We start from the raw sequence: 20,459 nt of genomic DNA, 5'->3' as shown, positions 1-20,459 counted from the left end.
TATCCACCTTCAGACCTTTGTTTCCCCAGAACCTTCTCCTTAGTAATGGTCACTGCACTCACCTCTGCCCCCTGATTCTCCTGGAGCTCTGGCATCCCACTGGTGTCTTCCACCATGAAGACTGATGCAAAGTAACTATCCAGTTCATCTGCCATTTCTTTATTTCCTATTATTACTTCTCCAGCCACATTTTCTAGTGGTCCAATGTCTATTTTTGCCTCTCTCTTACCTTTTATATATTGAAAAAAATCTCTTCCTATCTTCCTTTATATTACTAGCTAGTTTGCACTCGTACTTCATCTTCTCCCCCTCTTATTGCATTTTTAGTTGTCCTCTGCTCACTTTTAAAGGCTTCCCAATCCTCTGCTAAGGACAGGTTTCGTAACCATTCTGTAACATTCTCTTGGGAAAGGCAAGAAGAAGAAGCAGCTCAGAAAGTCAGACTGGAGGGACAAATCCAACATCTGAACCACCAGCTGGAAGCACAGAGTGAGCGGCACAGCAAGGTAAGGTGATGGCAGCTGTGAAGGAGATGGACCCACTGTTCATCACTTAAATGTCCGACCTCCATCTCCTGAAGGTCTTCGTTTCCTTGCCCACTAGGCCTAACTAATCCACAAAACCTAAACTGAGCAAGTCACCCCAACTCCTTCACCCAACCTCCCTCCCAACTCACAGTCCTATCAAAATAAAACATGCATTTATTCTGAATATCAGAAAGTTTTACAGTGCAGTAGGCCATTCAGCCTATCTTCCCCATGCTGGCTCTCCCATTCCTTTGATCTCTCCCCCACAGCCAGTCATTTGTTTTCTTTTCAGCCGGATTTGGTTTCCCGCACTGTTTCTGGCTGGTATCCTGCATTCTTTGGGGATGATCTGAAATTGAAGTCCCCCCTTTAACAGGCGCATTCTCCATGGTAACAGCTCTACCAAACCGAGTCCACTTACCGACCAACCTGCAGTCTCTCCTCACACAGTACACAATTGTTGTTTCTCCTGACATTGGTATTCTTGCCACCTGTTCTGTTGCAAGACAAAAAGCTTTTCAGCAATACTCATGTTTTACAATATTACAAGCATTACATAAAAAGTTGAAGTTGCAGTCCAGTGATACCAAACCTTGGCTCAGTGGGTATCACTCTTGCCTCTGAGTCAGAGGTTTTTAGGTTCAAGTGGATAACAATCTAGGCGAATAATTCAGTGCAGAACAGAGGGAGTGCTACACTATTGGAGATGCTATTTGGGTAAGATGTTAATGTAGATATACAATATCCCATCGTAGTATCTGAAGACGAGGACAGGAGTCCTCAGTATCCGGGACAACATGTATCCTTCATTCAACATCAATGGAACAGATTATTTGGTCATGATCACATTTGTGTTTTGTGGGATCTTACTGAGCACAAATCACCTACTGTGTTTCCAACATTACACAATGACTGCACTTCATAAGTATTTAATTGACTATAAAGGTCACTGGGAGGTCCTGTGGTTGTATGGATGGCATGGTAGCACAGTGGTTAGCACAGTTGCTTCACGGCTCCAGGGTCCCAGATTTGATTCCCAGCTTGGGTCACTGTCTGTGTGGAGTCTGCACCTTCTCCCCGTGCCTGCGTGGGTTTCCTCCGGGTGCTCCATTTACTCCCACAGTCCAAAGATGTGCAGGTTAGATGGATTGGCCATGCTAAATTGCCCTTAGTGTCCAAAAAACAAGGTTAGGTGGGGTCACTGGCCTCCTTCTGCACTGTAAATTCTATGTTTTTATAAAAGGCACTGTAGAAATAGTTGTTCAAATGACCGCTGTTTTACACTCTCAAAATTTTTCCCACAGGAATTACAGACCATGAACAAGAGAATTGAAAAGTCAAAGGTTTTGGTTCAGCAACTTGATGAGCAAATTGGAGAAGGTTATGATCAAGCAGCTTTGAAAAATGTACTTGAGAGCTTGAGGGAGAAGGCAGAATTTGAACTTGGGATGTTTCAGGAGAACATCACAGAGGCTTACAATCAAAACGTATGCTTAAACCTTTCCACACAGTAATTCTAACTATTAGGCACTCAGGAGCATCAGTAACATTTAGCAACTCAAGACTGCATCACTGTTCAATTTGATCTGGTAGACTCCCACCTCAATTTGCAAGGTTAATGCCCTTCCAGAAAATAAAGACCCAGGAAATCCCACAGGGTGCAGGAGATCACACTGAGCTGAGAGAGACGGACCACACTGAGCTGAGAGGGACAGAGATCACACTGAGCTGAGAGAGACAGAGATCACACTGAGCTGAGAGACAGAGATCACACTGAGCTGAGAGAGACAGAGATCACACTGAGCTGAGAGAGACAGAGATCACACTGAGCTGAGAGAGACAGAGATCACACTGAGCTGAGAGACAGAGATCACACTGAGCTGAGAGAGACAGAGATCACACTGAGCTGAGAGACAGAGATCACACTGAGCTGAGAGAGACAGAGATCACACTGAGCTGAGAGACAGAGATCACACTGAGCTGAGAGACAGAGATCACACTGAGCTGAGAGACAGAGATCACACTGAGCTGAGAGAGACAGAGATCACACTGAGCTGAGAGACAGAGATCACACTGAGCTGAGAGACAGAGATCACACTGAGCTGAGAGAGACAGAGATCACACTGAGCTGAGAGAGACAGAGATCACACTGAGCTGAGAGACAGAGATCACACTGAGCTGAGAGACAGAGATCACACTGAGCTGAGAGACAGAGATCACACTGAGCTGAGAGAGACAGAGATCACACTGAGCTGAGAGAGACAGAGATCACACTGAGCTGAGAGAGACAGAGATCACACTGAGCTGAGAGACAGAGATCACACTGAGCTGAGAGACAGAGATCACACTGAGCTGAGAGAGACAGAGATCACACTGAGCTGAGAGAGACAGAGATCACACTGAGCAGAGAGACAGAGATCACACTGAGCTGAGAGAGACAGAGATCACACTGAGCTGAGAGAGACAGAGATCACACTGAGCTGAGAGACAGAGATCACACTGAGCTGAGAGAGAGAGATCACACTGAGCTGAGAGAGACAGAGATCACACTGAGCTGAGAGAGACAGAGATCACACTGAGCTGAGAGACAGAGATCACACTGAGCTGAGAGAGACAGAGATCACACTGAGCTGAGAGACAGAGATCACACTGAGCTGAGAGACAGAGATCACACTGAGCTGAGAGACAGAGATCACACTGAGCTGAGAGACAGAGATCACACTGAGCTGAGAGACAGAGATCACACTGAGCTGAGAGAGACAGAGATCACACTGAGCTGAGAGACAGAGATCACACTGAGCTGAGAGAGACAGAGATCACACTGAGCTGAGAGAGACAGAGATCACACTGAGCTGAGAGAGACAGAGATCACACTGAGCTGAGAGAGACAGAGATCACACTGAGCTGAGAGAGACAGAGATCACACTGAGCTGAGAGAGACAGAGATCACACTGAGCTGAGAGACAGAGATCACACTGAGCTGAGAGACAGAGATCACACTGAGCTGAGAGAGACAGAGATCACACTGAGCTGAGAGAGACAGAGATCACACTGAGCTGAGAGACAGAGATCACACTGAGCTGAGAGAGACAGAGATCACACTGAGCTGAGAGACAGAGATCACACTGAGCTGAGAGAGACAGAGATCACACTGAGCTGAGAGAGACAGAGATCACACTGAGCTGAGAGAGACAGAGATCACACTGAGCTGAGAGAGACAGAGATCACACTGAGCTGAGAGAGACAGAGATCACACTGAGCTGAGAGACAGAGATCACACTGAGCTGAGAGACAGAGATCACACTGAGCTGAGAGACAGAGATCACACTGAGCTGAGAGAGACAGAGATCACACTGAGCTGAGAGACAGAGATCACACTGAGCTGAGAGACAGAGATCACACTGAGCTGAGAGACAGAGATCACACTGAGCTGAGAGACAGAGATCACACTGAGCTGAGAGAGACAGAGATCACACTGAGCAGAGAGACAGAGATCACACTGAGCTGAGAGAGACAGAGATCACACTGAGCTGAGAGAGACAGAGATCACACTGAGCTGAGAGACAGAGATCACACTGAGCTGAGAGAGACAGAGATCACACTGAGCTGAGAGAGACAGAGATCACACTGAGCTGAGAGAGACAGAGATCACACTGAGCTGAGAGACAGAGATCACACTGAGCTGAGAGAGACAGAGATCACACTGAGCTGAGAGACAGAGATCACACTGAGCTGAGAGACAGAGATCACACTGAGCTGAGAGACAGAGATCACACTGAGCTGAGAGACAGAGATCACACTGAGCTGAGAGACAGAGATCACACTGAGCTGAGAGACAGAGATCACACTGAGCTGAGAGACAGAGATCACACTGAGCTGAGAGACAGAGATCACACTGAGCTGTGAGAGACAGAGATCACACTGAGCTGAGAGAGACAGAGATCACACTGAGCTGAGAGAGACAGAGATCACACTGAGCTGAGAGAGACAGAGATCACACTGAGCTGAGAGAGACAGAGATCACACTGAGCTGAGAGAGACAGAGATCACACTGAGCTGAGAGAGACAGAGATCACACTGAGCTGAGAGACAGAGATCACACTGAGCTGAGAGAGACAGAGATCACACTGAGCTGAGAGAGACAGAGATCACACTGAGCTGAGAGAGACAGAGATCACACTGAGCTGAGAGAGACAGAGATCACACTGAGCTGAGAGAGACAGAGATCACACTGAGCTGAGAGACAGAGATCACACTGAGCTGAGAGAGACAGAGATCACACTGAGCTGAGAGACAGAGATCACACTGAGCTGAGAGACAGAGATCACACTGAGCTGAGAGACAGAGATCACACTGAGCTGAGAGAGACAGAGATCACACTGAGCTGAGAGAGACAGAGATCACACTGAGCTGAGAGAGACAGAGATCACACTGAGCTGAGAGACAGAGATCACACTGAGCTGAGAGAGACAGAGATCACACTGAGCTGAGAGACAGAGATCACACTGAGCTGAGAGACAGAGATCACACTGAGCTGAGAGAGACAGAGATCACACTGAGCTGAGAGACAGAGATCACACTGAGCTGAGAGAGACAGAGATCACACTGAGCTGAGAGACAGAGATCACACTGAGCTGAGAGACAGAGATCACACTGAGCTGAGAGACAGAGATCACACTGAGCTGAGAGACAGAGATCACACTGAGCTGAGAGACAGAGATCACACTGAGCTGAGAGAGACAGAGATCACACTGAGCTGAGAGACAGAGATCACACTGAGCTGAGAGAGACAGAGATCACACTGAGCTGAGAGAGACAGAGATCACACTGAGCTGAGAGGACAGAGATCACACTGAGCTGAGAGAGACAGAGATCACACTGAGCTGAGAGACAGAGATCACACTGAGCTGAGAGACAGAGATCACACTGAGCTGAGAGAGACAGAGATCACACTGAGCTGAGAGACAGAGATCACACTGAGCTGAGAGACAGAGATCACACTGAGCTGAGAGACAGAGATCACACTGAGCTGAGAGAGACAGAGATCACACTGAGCTGAGAGAGACAGAGATCACACTGAGCTGAGAGAGACAGAGATCACACTGAGCTGAGAGAGACAGAGAACACACTGAGCAGAGAGACAGAGATCACACTGAGCTGAGAGACAGAGATCACACTGAGCTGAGAGACAGAGATCACACTGAGCTGAGAGAGACAGAGATCACACTGAGCTGAGAGAGACAGAGATCACACTGAGCTGAGAGAGACAGAGATCACACTGAGCTGAGAGAGACAGAGATCACACTGAGCTGAGAGAGACAGAGATCACACTGAGCTGAGAGACAGAGATCACACTGAGCTGAGAGAGACAGAGATCACACTGAGCTGAGAGACAGAGATCACACTGAGCTGAGAGAGACAGAGATCACACTGAGCTAGAGAGACAGAGATCACACTGAGCTGAGAGAGACAGAGATCACACTGAGCTGAGAGAGACAGAGATCACACTGAGCTGAGAGACAGAGATCACACTGAGCTGAGAGAGACAGAGATCACACTGAGCTGAGAGAGACAGAGATCACACTGAGCTGAGAGAGACAGAGATCACACTGAGCTGAGAGAGACAGAGATCACACTGAGCTGAGAGAGAGAGATCACACTGAGCTGAGAGGACAGAGATCACACTGAGCTGAGAGAGACAGAGACCACACTGAGCTGAGAGAGACAGAGATCACACTGAGCTGAGAGAGACAGAGATCACACTGAGCTGAGAGACAGAGATCACACTGAGCTGAGAGACAGAGATCACACTGAGCTGAGAGAGACAGAGATCACACTGAGCTGAGAGACAGAGATCACACTGAGCTGAGAGAGACAGAGATCACACTGAGCTGAGAGACAGAGATCACACTGAGCTGAGAGAGACAGAGATCACACTGAGCTGAGAGACAGAGATCACACTGAGCTGAGAGACAGAGATCACACTGAGCTGAGAGACAGAGATCACACTGAGCTGAGAGAGACAGAGATCACACTGAGCTGAGAGACAGAGATCACACTGAGCTGAGAGACAGAGATCACACTGAGCTGAGAGAGACAGAGATCACACTGAGCTGAGAGACAGAGATCACACTGAGCTGAGAGAGACAGAGATCACACTGAGCTGAGAGACAGAGATCACACTGAGCTGAGAGAGACAGAGATCACACTGAGCTGAGAGACAGAGATCACACTGAGCTGAGAGACAGAGATCACACTGAGCTGAGAGACAGAGATCACACTGAGCTGAGAGACAGAGATCACACTGAGCTGAGAGACAGAGATCACACTGAGCTGAGAGACAGAGATCACACTGAGCTGAGAGAGACAGAGATCACACTGAGCTGAGAGACAGAGATCACACTGAGCTGAGAGACAGAGATCACACTGAGCTGAGAGAGACAGAGATCACACTGAGCTGAGAGACAGAGATCACACTGAGCTGAGAGAGACAGAGATCACACTGAGCTGAGAGACAGAGATCACACTGAGCTGAGAGAGACAGAGATCACACTGAGCTGAGAGAGACAGAGATCACACTGAGCTGAGAGAGACAGAGATCACACTGAGCTGAGAGAGACAGAGATCACACTGAGCTGAGAGAGACAGAGATCACACTGAGCTGAGAGAGACAGAGATCACACTGAGCTGAGAGAGACAGAGATCACACTGAGCTGAGAGACAGAGATCACACTGAGCTGAGAGACAGAGATCACACTGAGCTGAGAGAGACAGAGATCACACTGAGCTGAGAGAGACAGAGATCACACTGAGCTGAGAGACAGAGATCACACTGAGCTGAGAGAGACAGAGATCACACTGAGCTGAGAGACAGAGATCACACTGAGCTGAGAGACAGAGATCACACTGAGCTGAGAGACAGAGATCACACTGAGCTGAGAGACAGAGATCACACTGAGCTGAGAGACAGAGATCACACTGAGCTGAGAGACAGAGATCACACTGAGCTGAGAGAGACAGAGATCACACTGAGCTGAGAGACAGAGATCACACTGAGCTGAGAGAGACAGAGATCACACTGAGCTGAGAGACAGAGATCACACTGAGCTGAGAGAGACAGAGATCACACTGAGCTGAGAGAGACAGAGATCACACTGAGCTGAGAGAGACAGAGATCACACTGAGCTGAGAGACAGAGATCACACTGAGCTGAGAGACAGAGATCACACTGAGCTGAGAGAGACAGAGATCACACTGAGCTGAGAGAGACAGAGATCACACTGAGCTGAGAGAGAGAGATCACACTGAGCTGAGAGACAGATATCACACTGAGCTGAGAGAGACAGAGATCACACTGAGCTGAGAGAGACAGAGATCACACTGAGCTGAGAGACAGAGATCACACTGAGCTGAGAGACAGAGATCACACTGAGCTGAGAGACAGAGATCACACTGAGCTGAGAGAGACAGAGATCACACTGAGCTGAGAGAGACAGAGATCACACTGAGCTGAGAGAGACAGAGATCACACTGAGCTGAGAGACAGAGATCACACTGAGCTGAGAGAGACAGAGATCACACTGAGCTGAGAGAGACAGAGATCACACTGAGCTGAGAGAGACAGAGATCACACTGAGCTGAGAGAGACAGAGATCACACTGAGCTGAGAGACAGAGATCACACTGAGCTGAGAGACAGAGATCACACTGAGCTGAGAGACAGAGATCACACTGAGCTGAGAGACAGAGATCACACTGAGCTGAGAGAGACAGAGATCACACTGAGCTGAGAGACAGAGATCACACTGAGCTGAGAGACAGAGATCACACTGAGCTGAGAGACAGAGATCACACTGAGCTGAGAGAGACAGAGATCACACTGAGCTGAGAGACAGAGATCACACTGAGCTGAGAGAGACAGAGATCACACTGAGCTGAGAGACAGAGATCACACTGAGCTGAGAGAGACAGAGATCACACTGAGCTGAGAGAGACAGAGATCACACTGAGCTGAGAGAGACAGAGATCACACTGAGCTGAGAGACAGAGATCACACTGAGCTGAGAGAGACAGAGATCACACTGAGCTGAGAGAGACAGAGATCACACTGAGCTGAGAGAGACAGAGATCACACTGAGCTGAGAGACAGAGATCACACTGAGCTGAGAGAGACAGAGATCACACTGAGCTGAGAGACAGAGATCACACTGAGCTGAGAGAGACAGAGATCACACTGAGCTGAGAGACAGAGATCACACTGAGCTGAGAGAGACAGAGATCACACTGAGCTGAGAGAGACAGAGATCACACTGAGCTGAGAGACAGAGATCACACTGAGCTGAGAGAGACAGAGATCACACTGAGCTGAGAGAGACAGAGATCACACTGAGCTGAGAGACAGAGATCACACTGAGCTGAGAGAGACAGAGATCACACTGAGCTGAGAGAGACAGAGATCACACTGAGCTGAGAGAGACAGAGATCACACTGAGCAGAGAGACAGAGATCACACTGAGCTGAGAGAGACAGAGATCACACTGAGCTGAGAGACAGAGATCACACTGAGCTGAGAGACAGAGATCACACTGAGCTGAGAGACAGAGATCACACTGAGCTGAGAGAGACAGAGATCACACTGAGCTGAGAGAGACAGAGATCACACTGAGCTGAGAGAGACAGAGATCACACTGAGCTGAGAGGACAGAGATCACACTGAGCTGAGAGAGACAGAGATCACACTGAGCTGAGAGACAGAGATCACACTGAGCTGAGAGAGACAGAGATCACACTGAGCTGAGAGACAGAGATCACACTGAGCTGAGAGACAGAGATCACACTGAGCTGAGAGAGAGAGATCACACTGAGCTGAGAGACAGAGATCACACTGAGCTGAGAGAGACAGAGATCACACTGAGCTGAGAGACAGAGATCACACTGAGCTGAGAGACAGAGATCACACTGAGCTGAGAGACAGAGATCACACTGAGCTGAGAGACAGAGATCACACTGAGCTGAGAGACAGAGATCACACTGAGCTGAGAGACAGAGATCACACTGAGCTGAGAGAGACAGAGATCACACTGAGCTGAGAGACAGAGATCACACTGAGCTGAGAGACAGAGATCACACTGAGCTGAGAGACAGAGATCACACTGAGCTGAGAGACAGAGATCACACTGAGCTGAGAGACAGAGATCACACTGAGCTGAGAGACAGAGATCACACTGAGCTGAGAGACAGAGATCACACTGAGCTGAGAGACAGAGATCACACTGAGCTGAGAGACAGAGATCACACTGAGCTGAGAGAGACAGAGATCACACTGAGCTGAGAGACAGAGATCACACTGAGCTGAGAGACAGAGATCACACTGAGCTGAGAGACAGAGATCACACTGAGCTGAGAGAGACAGAGATCACACTGAGCTGAGAGAGACAGAGATCACACTGAGCAGAGAGACAGAGATCACACTGAGCTGAGAGACAGAGATCACACTGAGCTGAGAGAGACAGAGATCACACTGAGCTGAGAGACAGAGATCACACTGAGCTGAGAGACAGAGATCACACTGAGCTGAGAGACAGAGATCACACTGAGCTGAGAGACAGAGATCACACTGAGCTGAGAGACAGAGATCACACTGAGCTGAGAGAGACAGAGATCACACTGAGCTGAGAGACAGAGATCACACTGAGCTGAGAGACAGAGATCACACTGAGCTGAGAGAGACAGAGATCACACTGAGCTGAGAGAGACAGAGATCACACTGAGCTGAGAGAGACAGAGATCACACTGAGCTGAGAGAGACAGAGATCACACTGAGCTGAGAGAGACAGAGATCACACTGAGCTGAGAGACAGAGATCACACTGAGCTGAGAGACAGAGATCACACTGAGCTGAGAGACAGAGATCACACTGAGCTGAGAGAGACAGAGATCACACTGAGCTGAGAGAGACAGAGATCACACTGAGCTGAGAGAGACAGAGATCACACTGAGCTGAGAGAGACAGAGATCACACTGAGCTGAGAGACAGAGATCACACTGAGCTGAGAGACAGAGATCACACTGAGCTGAGAGAGACAGAGATCACACTGAGCTGAGAGAGACAGAGATCACACTGAGCTGAGAGACAGAGATCACACTGAGCTGAGAGACAGAGATCACACTGAGCTGAGAGAGACAGAGATCACACTGAGCTGAGAGACAGAGATCACACTGAGCTGAGAGAGACAGAGATCACACTGAGCTGAGAGACAGAGATCACACTGAGCTGAGAGACAGAGATCACACTGAGCTGAGAGACAGAGATCACACTGAGCTGAGAGAGACAGAGATCACACTGAGCTGAGAGACAGAGATCACACTGAGCTGAGAGAGACAGAGATCACACTGAGCTGAGAGAGACAGAGATCACACTGAGCTGAGAGAGACAGAGATCACACTGAGCTGAGAGACAGAGATCACACTGAGCTGAGAGACAGAGATCACACTGAGCTGAGAGACACAGAGATCACACTGAGCTGAGAGACAGAGATCACACTGAGCTGAGAGACAGAGATCACACTGAGCTGAGAGACAGAGATCACACTGAGCTGAGAGACAGAGATCACACTGAGCTGAGAGAGACAGAGATCACACTGAGCTGAGAGAGACAGAGATCACACTGAGCTGAGAGAGACAGAGATCACACTGAGCTGAGAGAGACAGAGATCACACTGAGCTGAGAGACAGAGATCACACTGAGCTGAGAGAGACAGAGATCACACTGAGCTGAGAGACAGAGATCACACTGAGCTGAGAGACAGAGATCACACTGAGCTGAGAGACAGAGATCACACTGAGCTGAGAGAGACAGAGATCACACTGAGCTGAGAGACAGAGATCACACTGAGCTGAGAGAGAGAGATCACACTGAGCTGAGAGACAGAGATCACACTGAGCTGAGAGACAGAGATCACACTGAGCTGAGAGAGACAGAGATCACACTGAGCTGAGAGAGACAGAGATCACACTGAGCTGAGAGAGACAGAGATCACACTGAGCTGAGAGAGACAGAGATCACACTGAGCTGAGAGAGACAGAGATCACACTGAGCTGAGAGAGACAGAGATCACACTGAGCTGAGAGAGACAGAGATCACACTGAGCTGAGAGACAGAGATCACACTGAGCTGAGAGAGACAGAGATCACACTGAGCTGAGAGAGACAGAGATCACACTGAGCTGAGAGAGACAGAGATCACACTGAGCTGAGAGAGACAGAGATCACACTGAGCTGAGAGACAGAGATCACACTGAGCTGAGAGACAGAGATCACACTGAGCTGAGAGAGACAGAGATCACACTGAGCTGAGAGAGACAGAGATCACACTGAGCTGAGAGAGACAGAGATCACACTGAGCTGAGAGACAGAGATCACACTGAGCTGAGAGAGACAGAGATCACACTGAGCAGAGAGACAGAGATCACACTGAGCTGAGAGAGACAGAGATCACACTGAGCTGAGAGACAGAGATCACACTGAGCTGAGAGACAGAGATCACACTGAGCTGAGAGACAGAGATCACACTGAGCTGAGAGAGACAGAGATCACACTGAGCTGAGAGAGACAGAGATCACACTGAGCTGAGAGAGACAGAGATCACACTGAGCTGAGAGAGACAGAGATCACACTGAGCTGAGAGACAGAGATCACACTGAGCTGAGAGACAGAGATCACACTGAGCTGAGAGACAGAGATCACACTGAGCTGAGAGACAGAGATCACACTGAGCTGAGAGACAGAGATCACACTGAGCTGAGAGAGACAGAGATCACACTGAGCTGAGAGACAGAGATCACACTGAGCTGAGAGACAGAGATCACACTGAGCTGAGAGAGACAGAGATCACACTGAGCTGAGAGAGACAGAGATCACACTGAGCTGAGAGACAGAGATCACACTGAGCTGAGAGACAGAGATCACACTGAGCTGAGAGAGACAGAGAACACACTGAGCTGAGAGAGACAGAGATCACACTGAGCTGAGAGACAGAGATCACACTGAGCTGAGAGAGACAGAGATCACACTGAGCTGAGAGAGACAGAGATCACACTGAGCTGAGAGACAGAGATCACACTGAGCTGAGAGAGACAGAGATCACACTGAGCTGAGAGAGACAGAGATCACACTGAGCTGAGAGAGACAGAGATCACACTGAGCTGAGAGACAGAGATCACACTGAGCTGAGAGACAGAGATCACACTGAGCTGAGAGAGACAGAGATCACACTGAGCTGAGAGACAGAGATCACACTGAGCTGAGAGACAGAGATCACACTGAGCTGAGAGAGACAGAGATCACACTGAGCTGAGAGAGACAGAGATCACACTGAGCTGAGAGACAGAGATCACACTGAGCTGAGAGACAGAGATCACACTGAGCTGAGAGACAGAGATCACACTGAGCTGAGAGAGACAGAGATCACACTGAGCTGAGAGAGACAGAGATCACACTGAGCTGAGAGAGACAGAGATCACACTGAGCTGAGAGAGACAGAGATCACACTGAGCTGAGAGAGACAGAGATCACACTGAGCTGAGAGAGACAGAGATCACACTGAGCTGAGAGAGACAGAGATCACACTGAGCTGAGAGACAGAGATCACACTGAGCTGAGAGAGACAGAGATCACACTGAGCTGAGAGAGACAGAGATCACACTGAGCTGAGAGAGACAGAGATCACACTGAGCTGAGAGACAGAGATCACACTGAGCTGAGAGAGACAGAGATCACACTGAGCTGAGAGAGACAGAGATCACACTGAGCTGAGAGAGACAGAGATCACACTGAGCTGAGAGACAGAGATCACACTGAGCTGAGAGAGAGAGAGATCACACTGAGCTGAGAGAGACAGAGATCACACTGAGCTGAGAGAGACAGAGATCACACTGAGCTGAGAGACAGAGATCACACTGAGCTGAGAGACAGAGATCACACTGAGCTGAGAGAGAGAGATCACACTGAGATGAGAGAGACAGAGATCACACTGAGCTGAGAGAGACAGAGATCACACTGAGCTGAGAGAGACAGAGATCACACTGAGCTGAGAGACAGAGATCACACTGAGCTGAGAGAGACAGAGATCACACTGAGCTGAGAGAGACAGAGATCACACTGAGCTGAGAGACAGAGATCACACTGAGCTGAGAGACAGAGATCACACTGAGCTGAGAGACAGAGATCACACTGAGCTGAGAGACAGAGATCACACTGAGCTGAGAGAGACAGAGATCACACTGAGCTGAGAGAGACAGAGATCACACTGAGCTGAGAGACAGAGATCACACTGAGCTGAGAGAGACAGAGATCACACTGAGCTGAGAGACAGAGATCACACTGAGCTGAGAGACAGAGATCACACTGAGCTGAGAGAGACAGAGATCACACTGAGCTGAGAGAGACAGAGATCACACTGAGCTGAGAGAGACAGAGATCACACTGAGCTGAGAGACAGAGATCACACTGAGCTGAGAGAGAGAGATCACACTGAGCTGAGAGAGACAGAGATCACACTGAGCTGAGAGAGACAGAGATCACACTGAGCTGAGAGACAGAGATCACACTGAGCTGAGAGACAGAGATCACACTGAGCTGAGAGAGACAGAGATCACACTGAGCTGAGAGAGACAGAGATCACACTGAGCTGAGAGAGACAGAGATCACACTGAGCTGAGAGACAGAGATCACACTGAGCTGAGAGACAGAGATCACACTGAGCTGAGAGAGACAGAGATCACACTGAGCTGAGAGAGACAGAGATCACACTGAGCTGAGAGAGACAGAGATCACACTGAGCTGAGAGACAGAGATCACACTGAGCTGAGAGACAGAGATCACACTGAGCTGAGAGACAGAGATCACACTGAGCTGAGAGAGACAGAGATCACACTGAGCTGAGAGAGAGAGAGAACACACTGAGCTGAGAGACAGAGATCACACTGAGCTGAGAGACAGAGATCACACTGAGCTGAGAGAGACAGAGATCACACTGAGCTGAGAGACAGAGATCACACTGAGCTGAGAGAGACAGAGATCACACTGAGCTGAGAGACAGAGAGCACACTGAGCTGAGAGAGAGAGATCACACTGAGCTGAGAGAGACAGAGATCACACTGAGCTGAGAGACAGAGATCACACTGAGCTGAGAGACAGAGATCACACTGAGCTGAGAGACAGAGATCACACTGAGCTGAGAGACAGAGATCACACTGAGCTGAGAGAGACAGAGATCACACTGAGCTGAGAGACAGAGATCACACTGAGCTGAGAGAGACAGAGATCACACTGAGCTGAGAGAGACAGAGATCACACTGAGCTGAGAGACAGAGATCACACTGAGCTGAGAGAGACAGAGATCACACTGAGCTGAGAGAGACAGAGATCACACTGAGCTGAGAGACAGAGATCACACTGAGCTGAGAGAGACAGAGATCACACTGAGCTGAGAGACAGAGATCACACTGAGCTGAGAGACAGAGATCACACTGAGCTGAGAGACAGAGATCACACTGAGCTGAGAGAGACAGAGATCACACTGAGCTGAGAGACAGAGATCACACTGAGCTGAGAGAGACAGAGATCACACTGAGCTGAGAGAGACAGAGATCACACTGAGCTGAGAGAGACAGAGATCACACTGAGCTGAGAGACAGAGATCACACTGAGCTGAGAGACAGAGATCACACTGAGCTGAGAGAGACAGAGATCACACTGAGCTGAGAGAGACAGAGATCACACTGAGCTGAGAGAGAGAGATCACACTGAGCTGAGAGAGAGAGATCACACTGAGCTGAGAGAGACAGAGATCACACTGAGCTGAGAGACAGAGATCACACTGAGCTGAGAGAGACAGAGATCACACTGAGCTGAGAGAGACAGAGATCACACTGAGCTGAGAGAGACAGAGAACACACTGAGCTGAGAGAGACAGAGATCACACTGAGCTGAGAGACAGAGATCACACTGAGCTGAGAGAGACAGAGATCACACTGAGCTGAGAGAGACAGAGATCACACTGAGCTGAGAGACAGAGATCACACTGAGCTGAGAGAGACAGAGATCACACTGAGCTGAGAGACAGAGATCACACTGAGCTGAGAGACAGAGATCACACTGAGCTGAGAGAGACAGAGATCACACTGAGCTGAGAGAGACAGAGATCACACTGAGCTGAGAGAGACAGAGATCACACTGAGCTGAGAGAGACAGAGATCACACTGAGCTGAGAGACAGAGATCACACTGAGCTGAGAGAGACAGAGATCACACTGAGCTGAGAGACAGAGATCACACTGAGCTGAGAGACAGAGATCACACTGAGCTGAGAGACAGAGATCACACTGAGCTGAGAGACAGAGATCACACTGAGCTGAGAGAGACAGAGATCACACTGAGCTGAGAGAGACAGAGATCACACTGAGCTGAGAGACAGAGATCACACTGAGCTGAGAGACAGAGATCACACTGAGCTGAGAGAGACAGAGATCACACTGAGCTGAGAGAGACAGAGATCACACTGAGCTGAGAGACAGAGATCACACTGAGCTGAGAGACAGAGATCACACTGAGCTGAGAGAGACAGAGATCACACTGAGCTGAGAGACAGAGATCACACTGAGCTGAGAGAGACAGAGATCACACTGAGCTGAGAGACAGAGATCACACTGAGCTGAGAGACAGAGATCACACTGAGCTGAGAGACAGAGATCACACTGAGCTGAGAGAGACAGAGATCACACTGAGCTGAGAGACAGAGATCACACTGAGCTGAGAGAGACAGAGATCACACTGAGCTGAGAGACAGAGATCACACTGAGCTGAGAGAGACAGAGATCACACTGAGCTGAGAGAGACAGAGATCACACTGAGCTGAGAGACAGAGATCACACTGAGCTGAGAGACAGAGATCACACTGAGCTGAGAGAGACAGAGATCACACTGAGCTGAGAGAGACAGAGATCACACTGAGCTGAGAGAGACAGAGATCACACTGAGCTGAGAGACAGAGATCACACTGAGCTGAGAGAGACAGAGATCACACTGAGCTGAGAGAGACAGAGATCACACTGAGCTGAGAGAGACAGAGATCACACTGAGCTGAGAGAGACAGAGATCACACTGAGCTGAGAGAGACAGAGATCACACTGAGCTGAGAGACAGAGATCACACTGAGCTGAGAGACAGAGATCACACTGAGCTGAGAGACAGAGATCACACTGAGCTGAGAGACAGAGATCACACTGAGCTGAGAGACAGAGATCACACTGAGCTGAGAGAGACAGAGATCACACTGAGCTGAGAGAGACAGAGATCACACTGAGCTGAGAGAGACAGAGATCACACTGAGCTGAGAGACAGAGATCACACTGAGCTGAGAGAGACAGAGATCACACTGAGCTGAGAGACAGAGATCACACTGAGCTGAGAGAGACAGAGATCACACTGAGCTGAGAGAGACAGAGATCACACTGAGCTGAGAGAGACAGAGATCACACTGAGCTGAGAGACAGAGATCACACTGAGCTGAGAGACAGAGATCACACTGAGCTGAGAGAGACAGAGATCACACTGAGCTGAGAGACAGAGATCACACTGAGCTGAGAGAGACAGAGATCACACTGAGCTGAGAGACAGAGATCACACTGAGCTGAGAGACAGAGATCACACTGAGCTGAGAGACAGAGATCACACTGAGCTGAGAGACAGAGATCACACTGAGCTGAGAGAGACAGAGATCACACTGAGCTGAGAGACAGAGATCACACTGAGCTGAGAGAGACAGAGATCACACTGAGCTGAGAGACAGAGATCACACTGAGCTGAGAGACAGAGATCACACTGAGCTGAGAGACAGAGATCACACTGAGCTGAGAGACAGAGATCACACTGAGCTGAGAGAGACAGAGATCACACTGAGCTGAGAGACAGAGATCACACTGAGCTGAGAGAGACAGAGATCACACTGAGCTGAGAGAGACAGAGATCACACTGAGCTGAGAGAGACAGAGATCACACTGAGCTGAGAGACAGAGATCACACTGAGCTGAGAGACAGAGATCACACTGAGCTGAGAGAGACAGAGATCACACTGAGCTGAGAGACAGAGATCACACTGAGCTGAGAGACACAGAGATCACACTGAGCTGAGAGACAGAGATCACACTGAGCTGAGAGACAGAGATCACACTGAGCTGAGAGACAGAGATCACACTGAGCTGAGAGACAGAGATCACACTGAGCTGAGAGACAGAGATCACACTGAGCTGAGAGAGACAGAGATCACACTGAGCTGAGAGACAGAGATCACACTGAGCTGAGAGAGACAGAGATCACACTGAGCTGAGAGAGACAGAGATCACACTGAGCTGAGAGAGACAGAGATCACACTGAGCTGAGAGAGACAGAGATCACACTGAGCTGAGAGACAGAGATCACACTGAGCTGAGAGACAGAGATCACACTGAGCTGAGAGAGACAGAGATCACACTGAGCTGAGAGACAGAGATCACACTGAGCTGAGAGACAGAGATCACACTGAGCTGAGAGAGACAGAGATCACACTGAGCTGAGAGACAGAGATCACACTGAGCTGAGAGACAGAGATCACACTGAGCTGAGAGAGACAGAGACCACACTGAGCTGAGAGAGACAGAGATCACACTGAGCTGAGAGAGACAGAGATCACACTGAGCTGAGAGAGACAGAGATCACACTGAGCTGAGAGAGACAGAGATCACACTGAGCTGAGAGAGACAGAGATCACACTGAGCTGAGAGACAGAGATCACACTGAGCTGAGAGACAGAGATCACACTGAGCTGAGAGACAGAGATCACACTGAGCTGAGAGAGACAGAGATCACACTGAGCTGAGAGAGACAGAGATCACACTGAGCTGAGAGACAGAGATCACACTGAGCTGAGAGAGAGAGATCACACTGAGCTGAGAGACAGAGATCACACTGAGCTGAGAGACAGAGATCACACTGAGCTGAGAGACAGAGCACACACTGAGCTGAGAGACAGAGATCACACTGAGCAGAGAGACAGAGATCACACTGAGCTGAGAGACAGAGATCACACTGAGCTGAGAGAGACAGAGATCACACTGAGCTGAGAGAGACAGAGATCACACTGAGCTGAGAGAGACAGAGATCACACTGAGCTGAGAGAGACAGAGATCACACTGAGCTGAGAGAGACAGAGCTCACACTGAGCTGAGAGACAGAGATCACACTGAGCTGAGAGACAGAGATCACACTGAGCTGAGAGAGACAGAGATCACACTGAGCTGAGAGAGACAGAGATCACACTGAGCTGAGAGACAGAGATCACACTGAGCTGAGAGACAGAGATCACACTGAGCTGAGAGAGACAGAGATCACACTGAGCTGAGAGACAGAGATCACACTGAGCTGAGAGAGACAGAGATCACACTGAGCTGAGAGACAGAGATCACACTGAGCTGAGAGACAGAGATCACACTGAGCTGAGAGACAGAGATCACACTGAGCTGAGAGAGACAGAGATCACACTGAGCTGAGAGACAGAGATCACACTGAGCTGAGAGACAGAGATCACACTGAGCTGAGAGACAGAGATCACACTGAGCTGAGAGAGACAGAGATCACACTGAGCTGAGAGAGACAGAGATCACACTGAGCTGAGAGACAGAGATCACACTGAGCTGGAGAGACAGAGATCACACTGAGCTGAGAGACAGAGATCACACTGAGCTGAGAGAGACAGAGATCACACTGAGCTGAGAGACAGAGATCACACTGAGCTGAGAGACAGAGATCACACTGAGCTGAGAGAGACAGAGATCACACTGAGCTGAGAGACAGAGATCACACTGAGCTGAGAGAGACAGAGATCACACTGAGCTGAGAGAGACAGAGATCACACTGAGCTGAGAGAGACAGAGATCACACTGAGCTGAGAGACAGAGATCACACTGAGCTGAGAGAGACAGAGATCACACTGAGCTGAGAGACAGAGATCACACTGAGCTGAGAGACAGAGATCACACTGAGCTGAGAGACAGAGATCACACTGAGCTGAGAGAGACAGAGATCACACTGAGCTGAGAGACAGAGATCACACTGAGCTGAGAGAGACAGAGATCACACTGAGCTGAGAGACAGAGATCACACTGAGCTGAGAGAGACAGAGATCACACTGAGCTGAGAGAGACAGAGATCACACTGAGCTGAGAGAGACAGAGATCACACTGAGCTGAGAGACAGAGATCACACTGAGCTGAGAGACAGAGATCACACTGAGCTGAGAGAGACAGAGATCACACTGAGCTGAGAGACAGAGATCACACTGAGCTGAGAGAGACAGAGATCACACTGAGCTGAGAGACAGAGATCACACTGAGCTGAGAGAGACAGATATCACACTGAGCTGAGAGACAGAGATCACACTGAGCTGAGAGAGACAGAGATCACACTGAGCTGAGAGAGACAGAGATCACACTGAGCTGAGAGAGACAGAGATCACACTGAGCTGAGAGAGACAGAGATCACACTGAGCTGAGAGAGACAGAGATCACACTGAGCTGAGAGACAGAGATCACACTGAGCTGAGCAGACAGAGATCACACTGAGCTGAGAGAGACAGAGATCACACTGAGCTGAGAGAGACAGAGATCACACTGAGCTGAGAGAGACAGAGATCACACTGAGCTGAGAGAGACAGAGATCACACTGAGCTGAGAGACAGAGATCACACTGAGCTGAGAGAGACAGAGATCACACTGAGCTGAGAGAGACAGAGATCACACTGAGCTGAGAGACAGAGATCACACTGAGCTGAGAGACAGAGATCACACTGAGCTGAGAGACAGAGAGCACACTGAGCAAGAATACTGAGCTGAGAGGAGACA

The 20,459-nt window shown here is 49.4% G+C and overlaps 1 protein-coding gene across 1 annotated transcript in view; it reads left to right on the top strand.

Annotated features, from left to right (window-relative positions):
- Positions 1-20,459, top strand: part of LOC119970949 (myosin-9-like) — a 66,941-nt gene that overhangs the window by 23,859 nt on the left and 22,623 nt on the right. The window contains exons 4-5 of the mRNA XM_038806060.1: positions 413-506; positions 1,832-2,014. Coding sequence (XP_038661988.1) covers positions 413-506; positions 1,832-2,014 — 277 coding nt within the window. The remainder of the gene's footprint in view (positions 1-412; positions 507-1,831; positions 2,015-20,459) is intronic.

Source organism: Scyliorhinus canicula, chromosome 9 (assembly GCF_902713615.1).
Source record: "Scyliorhinus canicula chromosome 9, sScyCan1.1, whole genome shotgun sequence".
Taxonomy (NCBI): Eukaryota; Metazoa; Chordata; class Chondrichthyes; order Carcharhiniformes; family Scyliorhinidae; genus Scyliorhinus; species Scyliorhinus canicula.
Note: the sequence above shows the minus strand (reverse complement) of the source record. Positions and strands in the feature narration are given on the sequence as shown.